Consider the following 19,075-nt stretch of genomic DNA (forward strand, 5'->3'; position numbering starts at 1 on the left):
AAAATTTTGATAACAAACATAGTATATAATAATTACAACTATAAATTTTACAAAGCTAAATAAAAAATAAAAAATTTTATGCAAAATAAAAATAAAGTACAGTAAAGAATAGAAAAAAAATAAGCATACAAATAAGAAACAATACAAATTTTATAAAATCAACCACATATATCATATGAACAAAAAATTACAATAGAAAGTAAATAAAATTCATATGAATAAAAAAACTAAATAAAACAATAAAAATTTTTATACATAACATAAATATAGTATAATAAAAGATAGAACAAAATTTATATAAACAAAAAATAATAAAAATATCATAAAATTAATCAAAATAAGAATTTATATCAATAACATTTATCATATGAATAAAAAATACAATAAAAATAAATAAAAAATTATATGAACAAAATCAAATAAAAATAAAAAAGACTTCATAAAAAATATATATATAAAAAAATAGTATAGTAAATGATAAAAAAAATTCATATGAACTAGGAAGTAGAATAAACTCTAAAAATATAATATCAAAACACTAAAAAGATAATATAAAAAATATTTATCATATAAATAAAAAAAATACAATAAAAAACATAAAAATTAAAATATGAAAGAGAGTATTAAAAATAATAAAAAAATTAAAACATTTACCTTGGCAGTAATTGAAACAAATCTGAAAAATTTTGATAAAAAAAATTTGGAATGAAGAACACAAAGAACTACTGTGAAAGTTATATAGTTTCTTGTATCCTTTTTATAGAAGAAAATGGGGGATGGAGTCGGTAGAAAGCACTTCTCCGTTTAAAGTTCAAAAAAGTTACCAAACAAAAATGAAACATTCAAGACACTCAAAACAAACTTCTCCCTTCTCCAACATAAACCCCAAACACACCCTTATTAATTGAGAAAAAGAGAAATAAATTTATGACCTTTTGTCTCTTGAATATTTAGAGTCCATTTAGTTTGTATTTTTTTTAATGTTTTTTAATCTTTTAATTTTATATAAAAATAAAAAATAAAAACAAAAAGTACTAAAAATAAAAATAAAAAAAATATACAAACTAAATTTACTCTTAAATTTTTAAAAATTAAAAAATATTTTAAAATTTTTAACGTATTCAAAAGTTCAATATTTTTTTGTTTATAAGAATCTATCAAATATAATAAAAATGTGTGACGTGACTTTTATTTTTGCAAACATGACTCGGTTACGAATGCATGCACGAACGGAATGATAAAAAAAGGGATAAATTAGTGTTTCAAACTCAAACGACCACATCAAGTTTGATGTTAAATTAGCAGAGTAGCATGCAGTATGGGTGGCAAATCAATTCCACCCGCTCGGATAACGTTGTTAATTCGATTCGCAATAAGTAGAATTAAGTACGGAGAAAGGTTTGTGTAGGCCAAGTAAAGTACAAGTTGAGTCCTAATTCTATTCGACCAATTCACACCTTATATATATATATAAAGAGGTAATGACTAAATCAGTGCCCGAAAGATTTAAACGCTGACATTTTGGTATCTGACTATTGTTATTGACAAAATGGTACCTAAATGTTTTAAAAATTTGACAAGCGTATCCTCGAACTCACCGGAGCAAATTTCCGGCAAATACAATGCTGACATGGCCACTGTATTTTGGTGACATGGCAAATCACCCCCAAACCCTAAGCCCTCCTTCCCCAACACAGACTCTCCCTCCATCTCCCTTCCCATCGCAGCCCTCCCCTACCCAACGCAGCCCCCCTCCCCTCCCCCTCCATCCCCATGGCAGCCCCCAACACACTCCCCCCTTCCCTTTCTCTCCCCATCGCAGCCCCCTTCCCTTTCCCTTTCTTTTTCCATCGCTGCCCCTTTCCCTCTCCCTCCCATCGTAGATCATATAAAGGCACAGATAGAAGCATGTACAACAGAACACAATATCACAATTTAAATTACAATCTACCGATATTATTTGTGTTTCTTTCTAAATGTATTACACTATTCCATCAATTACATTAAAAAAAGAAAAAAAAAGAAAAATCCACCTACAAACCCCTCAAATTTCTTACCAAGATGATCATGTACAGCACTCTTATCAATCCCTTGGTGATGGTAACTCTTGTAAACAGTAAAAAATGTTCTGCACCAACAATCCCACCAAATTCACAATGACCAACATACCCACAAGCGTGACCCAGAGGTAAGTGATGAACAAACGCTTGAAGATTTTGGGGATTGCAGAGATGGTGGAGGAAAAGGAGACAGCTTTGTTGGTGTAGAGGGACGCGACGGTAAAGACGGCGGTGGAGAGGAGAGAGAAGGTGAAGAAGAAGAAAAGGTAACAGATTTATGGGATGTTCAGGAATTGTAGCTCCTCTAGTGCTAGATCCATTATTCCTTCTTCTTCTTCTTCTTCTTCTTCTCAGATTCTCGTTCTGTTCTTCTCTGATCTGAGAGAGAGAATAAAAAATTTTGGTTTGTAGTTTGCTTTGAAAGGATGGAATTTTGAGATATTAGATTGTTGTTCTTTTTTATTGCATAAATGAGATGAGATGATATGAGAGAGAGGGAGAGGGAAGGGGGCTGCGATGGGAGGGAAATGGAAAGGAAAAGGGAAAGGGGGCTACGATGAGGGAGGGAGAGGGATTAGGGTTTGGAATAATATTTTTAATTACAAATTCCAACTTAAAATAAACTTTTCTTGTCAGCAAAAACCGGTGAACATGTAAGCATCTAACTCGCCAGAGCCATGGTTCGGCAAGCACGAGGACATGCTTGACAAATTTTTAAAACATTCAAGTACCATTTTGTCAATAACAATAATCAGATATAAAAATGTCAGCGTTTGAATCTTTCAAGTACTGATTTGGTTATTACCTCTATAAAAATATGTTGTAAGTGAGTGTTAAATCATAAATCTCTTATTTGGTGAAAAAATTTTTAGCCACAAAGTCAAAGTTATCAATTAATAACTTAACACAATTTTTTTACATAAAAATCATTTCTATTTTAGTGAAAATTATCATGTTATATATAATATTACATTTAGGGGTGGCAAACGGATTAATTCGTCTCGCAAAAAGCCCGCATCTGCCCATTTTCTTTTTTTAATTAATTTTTTATTTTTTTATTAATAAATCATTAAATATTAAACAATATATATAATTTCACAAACAATTTAATAAATTTATAATTTTTAAAGGAGTTAATTTTTAAAATGGTTCCTGAACTTGTAGTCAAGTCTCAATGTCGTTCCTGAACTTAAAATTGCCTCAAATTTATCTCTGAACTTAACAACAGTAGTCCTTGAGATACTTTCTGATAACGAAATGATGACGTGGCTAAATAGAAACCATGCTGAAAGCCACGCTAGACTGGTAAAACGTCGCCGTTACATTTTTTGTTCCCAAATAGAACAGAAACGACGCTGTTTAGGGTATTTTGAGGGGTTTCTACTCTCAAAACATGTTAAAACCCCTTGGGCATGAAAAATAAAATGACGACGTTTTACTAGTCCAGTGTGACTTTCAGTGTAGTCTCCGTCCAATCACGTCATCATTCCGTCATTGAAAAATATCTCAGGGATGACCGTTGTTAAGTTTAGGGACAATTTTGGAGCAATTTTAAATTTAGGGATGACATTGAGACTCAACTAAGTTTAGGGACCACTTTGAGTACTAACTCTTTCTAAAGACATAAAAAAATTATAACTTTTAAATTTACAAATCTTAAAGTCTTTATAATTCTAAATTTTTTTAAACAAAATAATCATCAATCAAATTTTTTTAAACAAAATAATAAAATTAACATTGTAAAAAATAAAACAAATATCATTCAAAACATATAATTAAACATCTTCAAGTCTCTAATCAATGAAACATAGAACATAATCTAAATTATAACTTAAAAGTTAGAACATTTTCAATTATCATCTTCATTTATAAAATAAAAATGACGAGCCTGCCGGAAAAATCCGTCCCGCCCCGCCCTGCCAAAATCCACAAATTAGGTGAGCTTTTTAATTATGATAGTTTTATATTTTTTAGTCTGATTCGTCGTTTTTAGCGAATTATGCGAACCTGCTTGACAGGTTTCGACTTGTTTGCCAGCTACATCTATTTAGTAATTTACTAGTAGAGTCGAAATGTTAAAAATTAAAATATTCTCAATTGGTGAGTAAAATTAGAATTAAGTCAAAATCCTTCTCTACCCTTCCATTGCACTCTCCTTCACCGCACTCCAATCACTCTTAACCTCCTCAATTGCCCCGTAACCTCCATTTACTTCCCACCTGAACTCGCTTTCTCTCTCTGCACCTTCACATGCATCAATAGCCTCCCCAAAGTCTGGTATTTGGTTCTTTCAGCTTCAGAATCAATGTCCAAATTAGAGCTTCTGGACTTTACGTTATTCTTGCCCACATCGGCAAGCTCAAAACTTTGATCATTTCAAACGCAAATCTCATTGGTTCTCTTTCTGACATCTTCATACCAACCTTACCCATATAGATTTTTCTAGAAACCAGCTCAAATGGACTATTCCCTCTTAAATACTTGCCTTCTACGAAAATATTGACTCTAACTTCAAACTCTTTCTTTGGTTCACTTGACTCTGAGCTCAAACTAACCAATTCAATGGTACTATTCCAAAGTTTATTTTCCAGATGAAGAGCTTAAGGCACTTGAATCTTGCTAACAACAACCTTTGTGGTGTTTTGCCTTTCAATCAAAATTTCATTAAAAATTTAGATGTGTTCAAAACGTTGGTGGGAATAGCAACCTTTGCTATAACCATTCGGTCCTGTCTTCAAACTTGAAAGTGGTTATTAAAGCCAATTTTGAGTTTGGGAGACTAAACAGAATAGGAGTCACACATCTCCGTTACTTTTGACATATCCGGATGGACGGAAAGATTCATATGTTGAACTTTTAAGAATGTTAGAAATTTAAAAGTATTCTTCAATTTTTAAAAATTTAAATGTCTATGACTATAGGACAAAAAAAAAAGCAGACATTTATTTTTTTAACTTTAATTTTTTATAAATTATATGTTACATCTATTTTTCGATTCCTAATTTTGCATATTATGAATTTATGATTTTGTATTCGCGTAAAATCTTTGAGTTTGCAAATTACTATTTTGTATGTTCTTTCTCTGTTCACGTAATTACAAGTTTCTAAACGTTTACAAGAGATCGTGTTTGTTTGTTTTGTTAGTTGAAATTGTTTTATTTACAAATTGTATGAATTTGAGAATTAAGTTGTGCGATTTTTTTGTAAATTGTAGTAAAATAGCATAATTCATGAACAAAGAATAAAATTTACTATCCTGTTATAAATTATAATAGAAGACATATATATAATTTAAAAAATCTGAAAATATATTTTTTATTTTATCTAGGTGAAGAAAAATCTTTTATGAAGTGTTTCACAGATTGTTATTCATTAAACCAAAATAAAAACTAAAAAGAGAACCCACCAAACTTTGTTATATATATATATCTCTTATCCATTATTGTTAAGTTGATAAACACAAATACAAAGTACAAACCGTGGTTCAATAATTTGGATCTTTCCACATTATTGCAGCCACCGAAATTGTTGAATAGACATTTTTCTTTCAAGCAATTGTTTTAGCATCAAATACAAGAAGAATATGATCATCATCAATTATGCGCAAGATTCCACCAAATACCAATCTTCATATTTTTCTTCAACATGATCCACCTTAAAGTCAAACACAATTTCCGAAACGCAAATACCATCATCCTTGTTCACCCGATCACCATCAACTTCTGAAGTGCACGGATCATTCACATCATAGTGAATCTCATCTTCCACGTAGTCATCCCCGTAACTAGAAAGATGGTCCAACATCCGGGTTGCGGACAACCCGCGAAAATTCAAGTCGGGTTCGTTCGTGACCCGCCAATTTTTGTCCTTGTGGGTGCCCTTAGTCTTGTCTTTGGACTTGCAAGCAGGGTGGAGGTGGCAGCCGGTGCACCGTGGAGTCCCGCACTTGCCGGTAAACTTTGAGTGGTTGGTGGGCTTAGAGGACACCTTGGTGAAAAGCCCAGCAGTGGGCGGGGAATCCAACTGGGTAACGGGCCGGGTCTTGGGTCTTGGGTTTAGTGGTGATGGTAGGATAATATAAGTCCTTACCATACCGTGCTGACGACCCTCTCTCTTCATGGTTCAATGGGAGTTGTGGGCTAAGAAAAACAAGGAAAAGAAGAGATGAGGAAAAGCAAGAGTTTGTGCTTATATTTATATAGTACACAAGTGTTAGTTGAATTGGTGCTTGAGATAAGGAGGAAATTAATTCTTGGCAAGCACGGTGCCTCCTAGTTAGAGCGTGTAGACCAAGTATAGAAAGTTTATAAAAATAGAGGATTTGACAACTCATTAAGAGAATGGAGAAGCACTTTTAATCACTTTGGATGTTGAACCGTTTTAGGTTTAACTGTATACTGTCTAATTGTTTTGAAATTATTAAATATATGGATAGATGTCACTTTTAATTTTAATATTGGTGTAAAGTTGGTGTATTTCAGTTTTATTAGAGGACTTATTGTACTAAGATGTGGTGTACAACTTGCAACTAATTGAATATTTTAGGACTCAACAAATCGGACGGTCCGTGTGAGGTACAAAAATCAAATGGTTGGATTTCAATACCATGCACACTTAGCGCCCTTGTGGCTTGTGGTTGTGTCTTCTCTCTCTCCCTTCTCTCACACTCAACCCATCACTCTTACAAATCCCTCATCTCAACTCTTTCTTCCGAAGAAAAGAACGAAGAGCAAGTGTAAGGCTCTATCATTATCATCTAACTGCCTGGAAGATCTAAAATTAAAGATGTTAATCATTCTATTTTGGGTTAACCACCAAAAACGTCTTCGAATTATTTAAATGCTGATAAAAATACACTCAAATTTTACTATCGATAAAAATGCCTTCAAATAATTAAAAAACACAACAACAATACCCAACAGTAAATATATATTTTCAAAAAATATCTTAGAGATTAAATTTTGATGCAATTTTTTGCAAGCATGATTATAAAAATAATATATTATTATACATAAAAATTGATAATCTTTTGTTAAGTATATATTTTTTATAATTATTTTTGTTAACAACCAATAATACTTTTAAAAAATTACAAAATAATATATATTTAACAAAAAATCACAAACTTTTAAGAATAATAATATCTTATTTTTTTAATTATTCTTGCAAAAAATTGCATCAAAATTCAATCTCTAATGTATATTTTGAGAAATACATATTTAACGTTAGTTTTTTTGCAAGATTATCTAACATTAAATATGTATTTCTCAAAAAATATATTAGAGATTGAATTTTGATACAATTTTTTGCAAGCATAATTATGAAAATGAGATTATAGTATCCTTAAAATTTGGTGATTTTTCGTTGTGTATATATTTTTTTTGTAATTTTTTTGTTAACAACTAATAATACTTTTAAAAAATCACAAAAAAATATATCCTCATAAAAAAATTATCAAATTTTAAGAATAATAATATCTCATTTTTTTAATTATTCTTGTAAAAAATCACATCAAAATTATCAAAATTCAATCTCTAAGGCATTTTTTGAAAATATATATTTACTGTTGGGTATTGTTGTTATATTTTTAAATTATTTAAAGGTATTTTTGTCTATAATAAAATTCGGGTGCATTTCTGTCAGCGTTTGAATAATTCGAGAGCGTTTTTGGTGGTTAATCCTTCTATTTTTTTACATTATTAATCATTTTATTTAATTTAATTATGTATAAGTAATTAAGTTTTAATTTTATTTTATTTTTCAGTAAAAGGGACTATTAGTTTGTTAGATATTTGTTTGTATTGATATAATAATTTATTGTATGTGGATAATATATATTAGCGAGTTAGTTAATTTTATTAAACAGAGATAATATACATTAGTGTGTTAAAATTAATTTGATTAAACAAAGATAGTTAGTTACGGTAAAATAAAATTAGACAACATACATATTTGGATTTATTTGTGATATTTACGAAAATAAATAATTATAAAAATTATTACAAAAATATGTTCTCTAGTGTAAACGAGATAAGATTTGTGCGCGTGATACGTGTATATCTCATTTACAGTGTAAACGAGACATGTGCAAACTTATCTCGTTTACAATGTAAGCGAGTTAAGACTGAGTTACGTCTATATATAGATGTCGTTTACAGCTTTGATCTGTGTCTCATTTCGAATTTTTCCTCGACTTTCTCCTCTCTTCTATCTCTTTTTAAAACTATTATTGGGTAAGACACATATGGCGCGTGTAGATACACGTGATCGGGACATAAACAGGCTGAACGCAACATGGCACTACACTGGAATAGCTGATTTTGCGGTTAGTTTTATTATCTTGACGTTTATGTAATCCTATATATGTATAGCCATAGTTAAGGTAGTTGCCAAGAACTAGAACATAATTGTATCGTTAGGAACAGGTGACTGATAGTAATTAATAATTCTAGGAATGTGGTTATCAATTTTTGGTAATTAAGTTGTTAACTACATAAATATTACATAATTATTAATTTAGAGTTTAAATGTTGGGATAGATGTTTTCCTACCACTGAAGTTAGTTTATTGGTCACACGTTTCTTAATTTTTTTTAATTTAGTTATTAACTATCCAAGTTTGATAATTAGATTATTAAGTTAAAATTTGATAAATAGATTATTAATTACTTTACTGAATGTTTTAATTTCACGTATGTTTATTGGAAAAATGTGTATCAGTTAAGTAAGTATATATTAACAGAGAATGTCGTGTTGACATAATCTCAGTTAGTACATACGTGTAAAATTCTGTTAAGCAACTGTATACAATAGTTAAGCCAATTTGATATGTTGATGGACCTATACAAATTTTTACTTTTTAATAATTGTTAAATATTTTTTTTGTCAGAGGCCTCGCTTACTTCTACCCTGGCGAGTGAGTCACACGCTTCCACCACCCGACGCCATCGTCCCATATCTGAGGGAGGCTGGATTCGGCGACATGCTACCTCTCAGAGATTTCATATTCGACAACTCCCTGATCACGGCATTCGTGGAGCGATGACGTCTGGAGACCCATATGTCCATCTGCCATAGGGTGAGGCCACTATCACCCTGCAGGAAGTGGCATACCACCTTGTGCTACGCGCACATGGAGAGCCAGTTGGGGGTGCTTCCGTGATTTCTACAGGTGGTACGACATGGAGACATGGGAGTTGGTGGAGCGACTGCTCGGTGCCAGGCCTCTGGTGGTTCTACAGCAGGGGGCGCAGAGGAAGGAGTCGTTCTCGCTGAAGCTTAGATGGCTGCGAGACCATGTCCGTGATATGTCACAGACGGACGACCCAGAGACACTCCGACAGTATACAAGGTGTTACATCTTGCTACTGATCAGGGGTACATGATGATGGACAAGTTGAATAACTTGGTCCATCTGCGGTGGCAACCACTGCTTCAGGACTTCGAGCGGTGCCGTGGGCTGTCTTGGAGCTCGGCGGTGCTAGCATGGATATACCATTCGCTGTGCTCTACAGCACACCAAGGCACCACAAACATTGCCAGCTACACTCCGCTGTTGATGTCCTAGATATACCAAAGATTTTTCCAATGGTATCAACCTGACTGAGGGATTTTCATGTATCCTATGGCTGCGAGGTAACAATTATTTATGTCTTGCTATGTATTGAATTTGTAACTCATTATGACATTCTATAAATTGAAAGCGTGTTATTCTTGTAACAGGCTTCAGGTTGATAGGATTGATGCAGCAGAGCAGAGACCAGCATGAGGCGAGGGTTATCCGATGGCGTCTAGCGATAGACCAGTTATGTCGGGACAAGGTTAGCATTACGATTGAAAACCTAATTTTTAATTCAGTCCTTTGTATAGGATATTTTGCTTAAACAAGTTAAATAAATGTTTGTATTTACTGAAATTTGTGGTTTGAAACATTATTTACTTTTTGGGATATGAAATATTTATTTATTCCAAAATTGTTGTTTCAGTTTTTCTAGACGCCGTACGATGACCCTGCTCTGCAAGCTCTCTGCCCGCCATGGTTTGTCGAGGAGCCAGAGTGGGGAACATGGATGTTCTTCGTCCCTCTCGTATGCTTCAACATCATCGAGTTTCACCAGGTTGACTGGGTGAAGCGCCAGTTCAATGGAGAGCAGCCGGTGCCGGGTGATCCGGTGAACGTCGACAGGTTCCTGACATCCACAGGACGGGGCGATGATGTGTAGTGGCCTGACAGGCTTGAGGAGTGGTATGACGGCTGGAAGGCACGCTTTGTAGAGGGCCACAGGATCAACATTCAGCTATGTTTTGACTACAGGCTGGCTCGGTAGTATTGGGATTTGTACCGTGGCGCTTGGCGGGTTAGGCACCTATCAGGCCAGGACGTACTCGATGATCCGAGGCTAGCCGATTTACCTGATGATGTCCAGCCTACTGCCAGCCAGCCAAGGGACGTTCTTCACCTTCTCCAGGACGTCCCTAATTGACATCGGCATGACAGGGAGGTCAGGGAGGACACACGACGGCCTGCTAGGAGGGAGAAGGGTGCCAGAGAGCGCCCACCAGGCACAAGGGTTAGGGGGAGAGGTTCAGGCCTTGTCGAGTCCAGTTGAATGTGGAGTCGGAGGAGGAGGCCGAGTTCGATAGACATAAAGATCATGGAGACATCCCAGCAAGCGGCGATGATTCACCCCCGCCACCTCCACCGCCTCTACCTCCTCCACCTCCCGCACCTCGTGATCCATCTGGTTCAGGAGGTCTGCAGCATCGGGCCATCTAGGACACCTCACCACCTGGCTGGCATGATGTCGGGCCGTCCAGCAGCTATCAGGAGGAGCAGATGGTCGAGGAGATATTCTTTGAGGATGCATTTCAGCTTCATACCGCTGATCAGAAGTCAATGCAATGCCTCGCAGATCAGTTCTGGACTGGCAGGGAGCAGAGTATCGGACAGTTTCATCACCCCTCAGCTTCCGTGCATACTTCAGCCTGGATGCCACAATATCTCCGGGTGCTGGCTCATCATACGGGATAGGGGTAAAACTGCACATACTACAGTCACAGACCAGACAGTTCCCATTGTAATAAGCTACGACCCTGAGCTCACAAATAGTTTCGGGACAACAACTTTGCAATGCCTACAGCAGCTTCGACACCTTGTTGTATGACTCCTCCCAGTCCCTGTATATCTGCGCAATTGCCTTTTGCTTTGCCATTCAGACCTTTCTATAGGAAGGTTTAAAGTGATGGTTCTGTCGAACTGCACCTTGCAGGGCAAGGATGCTGATGGATGGGTTGGACTGTATCAACGGCAGGATGATCTTGCAGATGAGGCTACTGTCCAACTGTCGATGGTCTTGGGACATCGTGGGTGCTAAACAAGTATGCACTCCACCAACCTTCCGAACTTCCCTAACAAAATAAAACAGTCATGGTTGGAAACTACTCAATATATAGCAATCATAAATGAGTAATTATTCCACAATTAAACTTGAACTCATCAGTATCCGAGGTTCTGTCGGAGGGAAAGACGGAGCCTCCAGGGACATCCATTTGTAGCTTGACGGCAATGCACATGGTACTTTAATAGGTCCGATTCGACCACTCGGTACTCAGTACTTCTGCAAATACTGTAGTTCTTCACACCCTACATTACTGCATCTCTGCATTTGAATCTGTGGCCGACCTGAAACTCTACCCACCGTCTAGGTTGTAATCCTCTTCCTCAGTGTTGGAAAACGAAGATTTTTCATGCATGGCGTCGAAATCCAATGTATGATAATGACTTGGTACAATGGATAGCCATGGAATCGGGTAGGGGGGAGGCAAAACATAGCGCACCACTGTCTTGGCCGGCATCTCTGGTACAAACTCCTCCTCCTCATCATCTTCAGAGAAATCTTTATCGTTTCTATTCGCAACGTACTCTTTGTCGGAGTCTTCATCACCCAACTCCATTTCTTCCACTGGAATTGCAACATGAATCAGTAGTGGTGCGAGAGGTAGGTCATCCTGCACAACGGTCGATTGTATAGAACCACCACCACCACCAACATCACCAACCTCGGCAGAAAACTCCATCGCTTGTTCTGTCATGATTCTCCCATGGATGTCAAACATGAGTCGCACATGCTCGTCGCCTTGGAGGCGAAACAGTCGAAACAAAAAACTCCATTACCCAATGGTGCTAGCAACCTATACCCCCACCCTTCCGATCTCTCTTCTCCCTATACCACCTAGGTTGCTCAATATCAAACTCTTCAACTCAGATAATGAACTTACGCTGAGTGCGCAATAGTAATGGATTCTCACACTCAAATATCACCTCATTATCGCTATTTCTTATGCGACAATTGGGGTACACACAGACAACCACATATCCGCCACTACTGGACATTTTTACCAATTTTTTGGAAGAAAAATGAAGGAGAAGAAGATATGAAATGTATGTGGAGAATGTCAAGGGTTGCACATCCATCTATAGCAATTCGAAATTTGTCTTAATGTATATCGTTTATATTATAAATGCTTTAATTTTAAACATATTTCGTTTAGTGTAAACAAAGATAAGACTGGAGAACTTATCTCCGTAATAATTTTTATAATTATTTATTTCAGTAAATATCACATTTATTTAAATAAAAAATCCCAACATCTTTTGTTTAGGTATATTGAATGTTATTTAGTATAATAATGAAAATTAGATTTATATTTTAGATATTTTTAAATTTTAATAGTTATTGTTAGAAGTTAATTATAATTTAGTATTTTTAAATAATGTTATTTATAGTGAAAATGAGATTTAGTATTTGGATAATTAATGAATTAATTATTGTAATAATTTTAGTTATATGTTGATGAAAATTAGATATTTTTAATTTTATTTATTGTATTAGTTTATGAGTATAAATTAGAATTTTTTTTAGGTAGAATTATGATAGGTGTTACCGCTGATTTGGGGAATAAATTGAAAATGGATTCAAATAAAAAGATGGATGTATATCAACCATAAGAAGAAGAAAAAAAAGTATGAGAATCAAGGATCTTCGATCACCTGCACAAATAGGTATTAGTTCAGTCAGAGTATAGAGAGTACACACAGAGGAATTGAAGAAGATAACACAGTAAAAGACTCACATTGCACAATACCATCCTCTTTTCCCCTCTCTTACTATTTGTTACTCTTCTCCACTAATTACTGGCTCCTTGCGGTTGTGTGTCTCTCCCAACTATGGCCCTTTTCTAACAGTTTTGCCTTTTCTATATCATTACTTTCTCTATTGAAAATGATATTGTCCTCAAGGTCGAAGGAAGGGTATTGTAGCTTGAATCTTTATATGGCTCCCAGGTAGCTTCTTCGGCTGTCATGGATTGCTACTATCAAGTCGCTTGACCATTCGGTGCCCCAATATCAAAGGGGTTTGGAGTTTGTACCCTTGATCATCTAATAAAAGTGGGATGAAAATGGTAGAAGAATTTGGATTGTCAGGACATTTCTTAAGTAAAGAAATGGGAAAAATAGGATGGATCCTGACTGTGGTGGGCAATTCCAACATATAGGCCACTTTTTCAATGCATGCCATGATTTTAAACGGTCTGAAATATCTCATAGATAATTTTTTATTCTTTGCAAGGCCCCAGAGTAAAGTAGTTTTGTCGGTACGCCTTAAAATCACCCACATTGAACTCGAACTCCTTTTGCTTTCGATATTTCTGAATTTTCATTCACAACTATGCCTTCTCTAAATTCTTTTTGAGAGATTCCAACACTGCATCGTGCTATAGCAGTTATTCCTGCAGCCGGTGTGTCAATAGACCTGGGTTTGTACTTGAGAAGGATTGGAGGGTCTCAGTCGAAAACCGTCTTAAACAGGACATGCTAATAGCAGAGTGGTATGAAGTGTTATAACTCTACTTGGCCCATAGTAGCAACTTAAACCAGTCTTTTGGATTCTCCTGCGTGTAACAACGTACATTTCCAAGAAGCGATTAAGGACCCCATGTTAGTCCGTTAGACTCTGGATGGTATGCTGAACTCCTGGCCAGCATAATTCTTTGATTTCCACAACACTGTTCCCAAATTTTGCTCGTGAAAATTTTGCCTTGATCCAAAACAATGGAATGGAAAAAATCGTGAATACTACCTCTCGCACAAAAGTTTTAGCCACTTTTGGGATAGTAAAATCCGAAGAAAGGAATAAGGTGCACAAATTTAGACGACCTATCAACAACCACCAAGATAACAGAGCAGCTGTGAGATAAAGGGAGACCTGTAATAAAATTCATCGATATGTCATGCCAAATATGGGTTGGGATTGGCAATGGCTCTAATAGTCCAGCTGAGGGTTGAGTACTATACTTTGCCTGCTGACAAATAGAGGAAGCGTTGGCATATTCTTTAATGTATTTAGCCATATGTTTCCAAAAAAATTGGGCAGTCAAGCGAGCAAGTGTGTTTTGGTAACCCCCATGTCCCTTAATAATGGAATCGTGACTCTCATGAAGCAGGCAAGGAATCAAAGGTGAAGCGGCAGGTTAGTGGTGGCAAACGGGCTAGCCCGTCGACCCGTCCTGTCCCGCCCCACCAAAAATCCACCATTATTGAAAATTGTAATGGAAAGGGTTTTATGTGATTGTGATAGAAAATTGTAACTCAAGTAATTGAAAATAGGATACCGTTTTGTGATTGATGATTGGACGATGCTATCAGAGACAGTAGTTTGCATACATTCATAATCATCAAGGTATTTCAGCTTGTGTCTTTCTCTATGGAATCTTCTTAGTGAAGGAAGCAGATTAATATCAGTGGTTTGGGGATTAGATTAGTTTTCATCATATGATGGGATAGTATGTGATGCTGGTGCTGCTGGTAAACTCAAAGAATGGGTAAGGTTGACTGTGGTTGAACATAAATTTTATTTGAAAGAGTGTTCGGTAATGTATATTGAACAGGAAGTAAATCTAAGGTATATGGGAAGGTAATGTGCTGCTATCAAAGACATCTATAGGATCATGATTATGAAATGTAATCTTAGTGTCTTGATTAGAATTGGAAACATATTCAAATTGATGAGAAACTTGATTATTCTTATATGGAAAGGAATTTTCATAAAAAAATTACATTTCTAGATATGAAAAATTGTTTATTATTAATGTCCATTAAAAGATATCATTTTGTTCCTGCTTTAAAGGCAACAAAATATATTTTCTTTCTCTTTTATCCCATTTCTTTCTATTTGTAACTAAAGTTGAAGCAAATGTAACACATCTAAAAATTTTGAAGTGTTGAATATTTAGCATTTTACTAAAAAAATCTAATAAGGATTTTTATTATTAATAGATGAACTAGACACTCTATTGAGACTATGTACAACATGTGTTGCAGCATATCTCCAAAAAATTTTAGGAAAATAGGCATTAAAAATGAGAGCTCTAGCAATATTCAAAATATATTGATGTTTTTATTCTACAACTCCATTTTGTTGAGGGTCTCAACACATGAAGTCTAATGAATTATTTTTTTTCCCATAAAAGAAACTCATGATAAATTCAGCTCCATTATCAGTCCTGATATTTTTTTATTTTTGTTTAAAATTGGGTTTTAATTAGTTGCACAAATTGTTGGATAAAAGAAGGAGTTTTACTTTTATTTTTCATAAAAAATAGCCAAGTGAACCTGCTTTTTTCTTCTACTATTGTTAAAAAATACTTATGGTTAGTAAAAGATGGGATAGAAATAGGTCTCCAAATATCCATATGCACGGAATAAAATAAATTGACAGATTTTGTTTGACTCAAATGAAAAGACAATCTTCTTTGTTTTACATAATGACATGGTTCACAAGGCTCGTGTTTTCATGGATATACAATAAAAGGATAACTCTTTTTCATTTCTTGTAACCTATCAATTGAGACATGTCCTAACCTACAATGCCAAAGTTTCATGATTTATAGTGTCTGTGACAACAGCAACACTAACTAAGGTTTTGACTAGTTCTCTATTCTTTACTTCTAAGTTGACATAAGTTGTATCTGTATTGAAGATATACAAGCCACTTCTTTGTCTAGTATGACTAATCATCTTCAAGAAAAAATTGTCCTTTATCTCATAGTATGTATTGTTAAATAAGAATCGGCAAGGTAAAAAATTAGTTACTTCAGACACAGGTATAAGATTAAAATTGAAAGAAGGCACATATAACACATTTGTAAGGTAAAAATCACGTGTTAAAATTATAGTTTCACTAATTGTTGTTGTGGTCTCAGTTTCATTTGGACATTTGATTAATACAGGATCTATTGTGTGATGAGAGTGAAAAGTATGAAGAAAAAAAAGTAACATGTGCAGTGGCACCAGTATCAATTATCTAGTCGTGTGTGTAAACTGTAAAGGAATGTGAAAATTGATAAAATATGGTGTATACCTGCTGAAGGAGTTATCACTGTGTTTATGGCTTGTGTTTGAAAAGAACCATGAATAGTATCACATTTATGTTGTTGGAATAGAGAAATCAAGGCTTGTTTTTTATCTCTGGAAAACAAGTTATCTAGGCTCTTACTATTTTCCTCTTGAGTTGAACACACATCAGGTATATGTTACTATTTTCACATATTTTCTCAACAACAATCATATTGTTCACATTTTTTACTCCAAATTTCTTTTGCAAATGAGGAGGAATTCCATGCTTATGGTAGCAGGTATTTATGGTGTATCAAACCTTCCCGCGTGAGAACAACGTCTCATCAGTCCTCTTCCACCACTAATTCTGCCTTGGCCTCGGCCACGTCTGCCTCTCCACCTTGATTTGTGATACTAGAATTTGCATTGAAGGTCATACCAAACCCTCTATTGTTTTCATTACCAATTCCTCCAACATTGACAGCATTAACCAGCACCCTTTCTTCACTTTGATATGAGTTAGTTAATTGTCTTTATTGTTGCAAAAGTAAAGAGTAGATAGAATTCACACTGGGCCATGGTACCATCAACATAATATGTGATTTTACTATTGAGTACTGCTCATTTAACTCTCTCAAAATTTTAACAGCATATTCTTGGTCTCTATATTCTCTTATGATCTTCAGTCCACATGAGCATGATGCTCCACAGGTATAGGCTGAGATTGGTTTGAACTCATCAAATTCTTCCCAAATTTCCTTAAGTTTAGTGAAATATGCAGTGATGGATAGATCTCATCACAAACATCTCCTCTTGAAGATCAGCTATCCAAAACAAATCACTTTCATAGAATCTGTGCTTGAGATCATTCCAGAGCTTTGAGGCCACGTTACACCAAAGAACATTCTAAAGAATCTCCATGCTTAGGAAATAATGCAACCATAATAGTACAAAGGTGTTGCATCTATCCCATGTAAACCCCGGTTAAATTAGTTAATAAATTAGTTTTTAATAAGGAGGATTAGAAATGTAAATATTATATCAAAATAGGGTAGAGCTCATCGAAACGAGAATTTTGACACTAATTTTGAAAAAAAACGGTCCAAGATTGGACCGAAAGGACCGAATCGGTTGAACCGGACCCAAACCGGGCTGCCGGTTCAACCGGACCAGCCCTTTTAAGTGAACCCAAGCCCTTCATCCCCTTCATTCCAACAGAAACGAAGCTTTCAGCTTCCAGGGGAGGGAAGAACGAGAAAAAAATCCCGTAACCCTCACGTTACTTTCCAAATCCCGTAACTCCTCCGTTCGAGCTCCGATCGCCGCACCGTTTGCGGCCACGCGTTCACCGCGTCGAGCTCTACATTTCTACTGGAACAATTTCATAGGTAACTTGCTATTTCACTCTCAGCTTCATCTTCCCCCAATTTTCGAATTTTAAGTGGGAATATTGAATTTCTTTGATTTCTGATGTTTTAGGATCCAATTAGCTTGAGAGAAACGTTCACTCTTGCTTATGTGAAGCTTGGGTAAGGTGAGGATACGATAATTCTATTTTATTTTCATTAAATTTGAGCTTTGAGTATTAAATTGGGTATATATGTATTATGAATGTGTATTAGGTTGAAAATAAATAATTGGAGCTTGAAATTGTGAATACTGGAACTTGGAGGAAGCGGATTAGTTGAGTTTTGAGGGGTTGTCTTGGTTTCGAATAAATAGCTTTGGTCGTTACGTGGAAATCGGCCAAGGTATGGTTTAGGTTTCTTGCATTTAATATATAATGTTCTGTGAAAACTTAGGCTAGATGACCATAGGATAAGTTGGAATGCAGGTGTATGCTTAATGTTTAGTAATTTGTCGATGAATATATATATATTTGGTTGAAGTTTATTGGATAATTAGTTATTAACTAACGATTTGGTGAATTATTGATTTGAGGTATTTGTGTTAAAAGCCTAGGATTTGTGAACTATGATTCTTAGTTGAATTTTGGTTGTTGGATTTGAATATTGTATGAGTTTAATTGTTGATTTGAAGCAGATTTATTGTGGTGATTGTTATGATGATGAGGAAGGGTATGTTGAATTGAAAAGAAAGCAGGTTTGGACCCGAAAAGGGTGGCAAAGTCCGAGTTTTAGAGGAGATGCTGCCGAAATTTTATAAAAAATTAGAGATTTTGTTTAGATGATTATTTAAAAGAGATTTAGATTTAAATGTTATATGGTTTGATTTTGAGTTATTAAGAAAGTGAGTATGTTTTAAGTTTGAAGTTTGATTCTTAGAAAAGAATGAATTATGTTTTGAATTGAAACTATTGATGGACAGAATGGGAGGTGTGATAATGAAGGATAAGGATTGAATATGTTTAATGTATGATGATGAATGAGATGCAATTGAGAATGATGTGGATGTTGAGGAATTATAATTGAATTATTTATATGGCTTATGAATTTGAATAATCTGAGATACGAGATTCCCTGGATTAAGTGCCGTGGCTTGCCACCATGTGTACCAGGTTGAAAACTCGATACTCTGTTGACCCTACGACGTAAGTGTGACCGGGCACTATATAAATTCCCGGGAATGTTACCCCCATTGAGCAATATTGATTATTTGAG

General features: G+C 35.1%; 1 protein-coding gene across 1 annotated transcript; it reads right to left on the bottom strand.

The window, feature by feature from the left end:
* Window positions 1-5,471: 5,471 nt before the first annotated feature.
* Window positions 5,472-6,342, bottom strand: LOC107605063 (histone-lysine N-methyltransferase trithorax-like protein). Its single transcript, XM_016306805.3, has one exon. It carries the CDS (start codon window positions 6,177-6,179, stop codon window positions 5,658-5,660), a length of 522 nt encoding a protein of 173 aa, XP_016162291.1. The 5' UTR covers window positions 6,180-6,342; the 3' UTR covers window positions 5,472-5,657.
* Window positions 6,343-19,075: the final 12,733 nt, after the last annotated feature.

This window comes from Arachis ipaensis, chromosome B6, assembly GCF_059453495.1.
Source record: "Arachis ipaensis isolate K30076 ecotype BB chromosome B6, ASM5945349v1, whole genome shotgun sequence".
Lineage (NCBI taxonomy): Eukaryota > Viridiplantae > Streptophyta > Magnoliopsida > Fabales > Fabaceae > Arachis > Arachis ipaensis.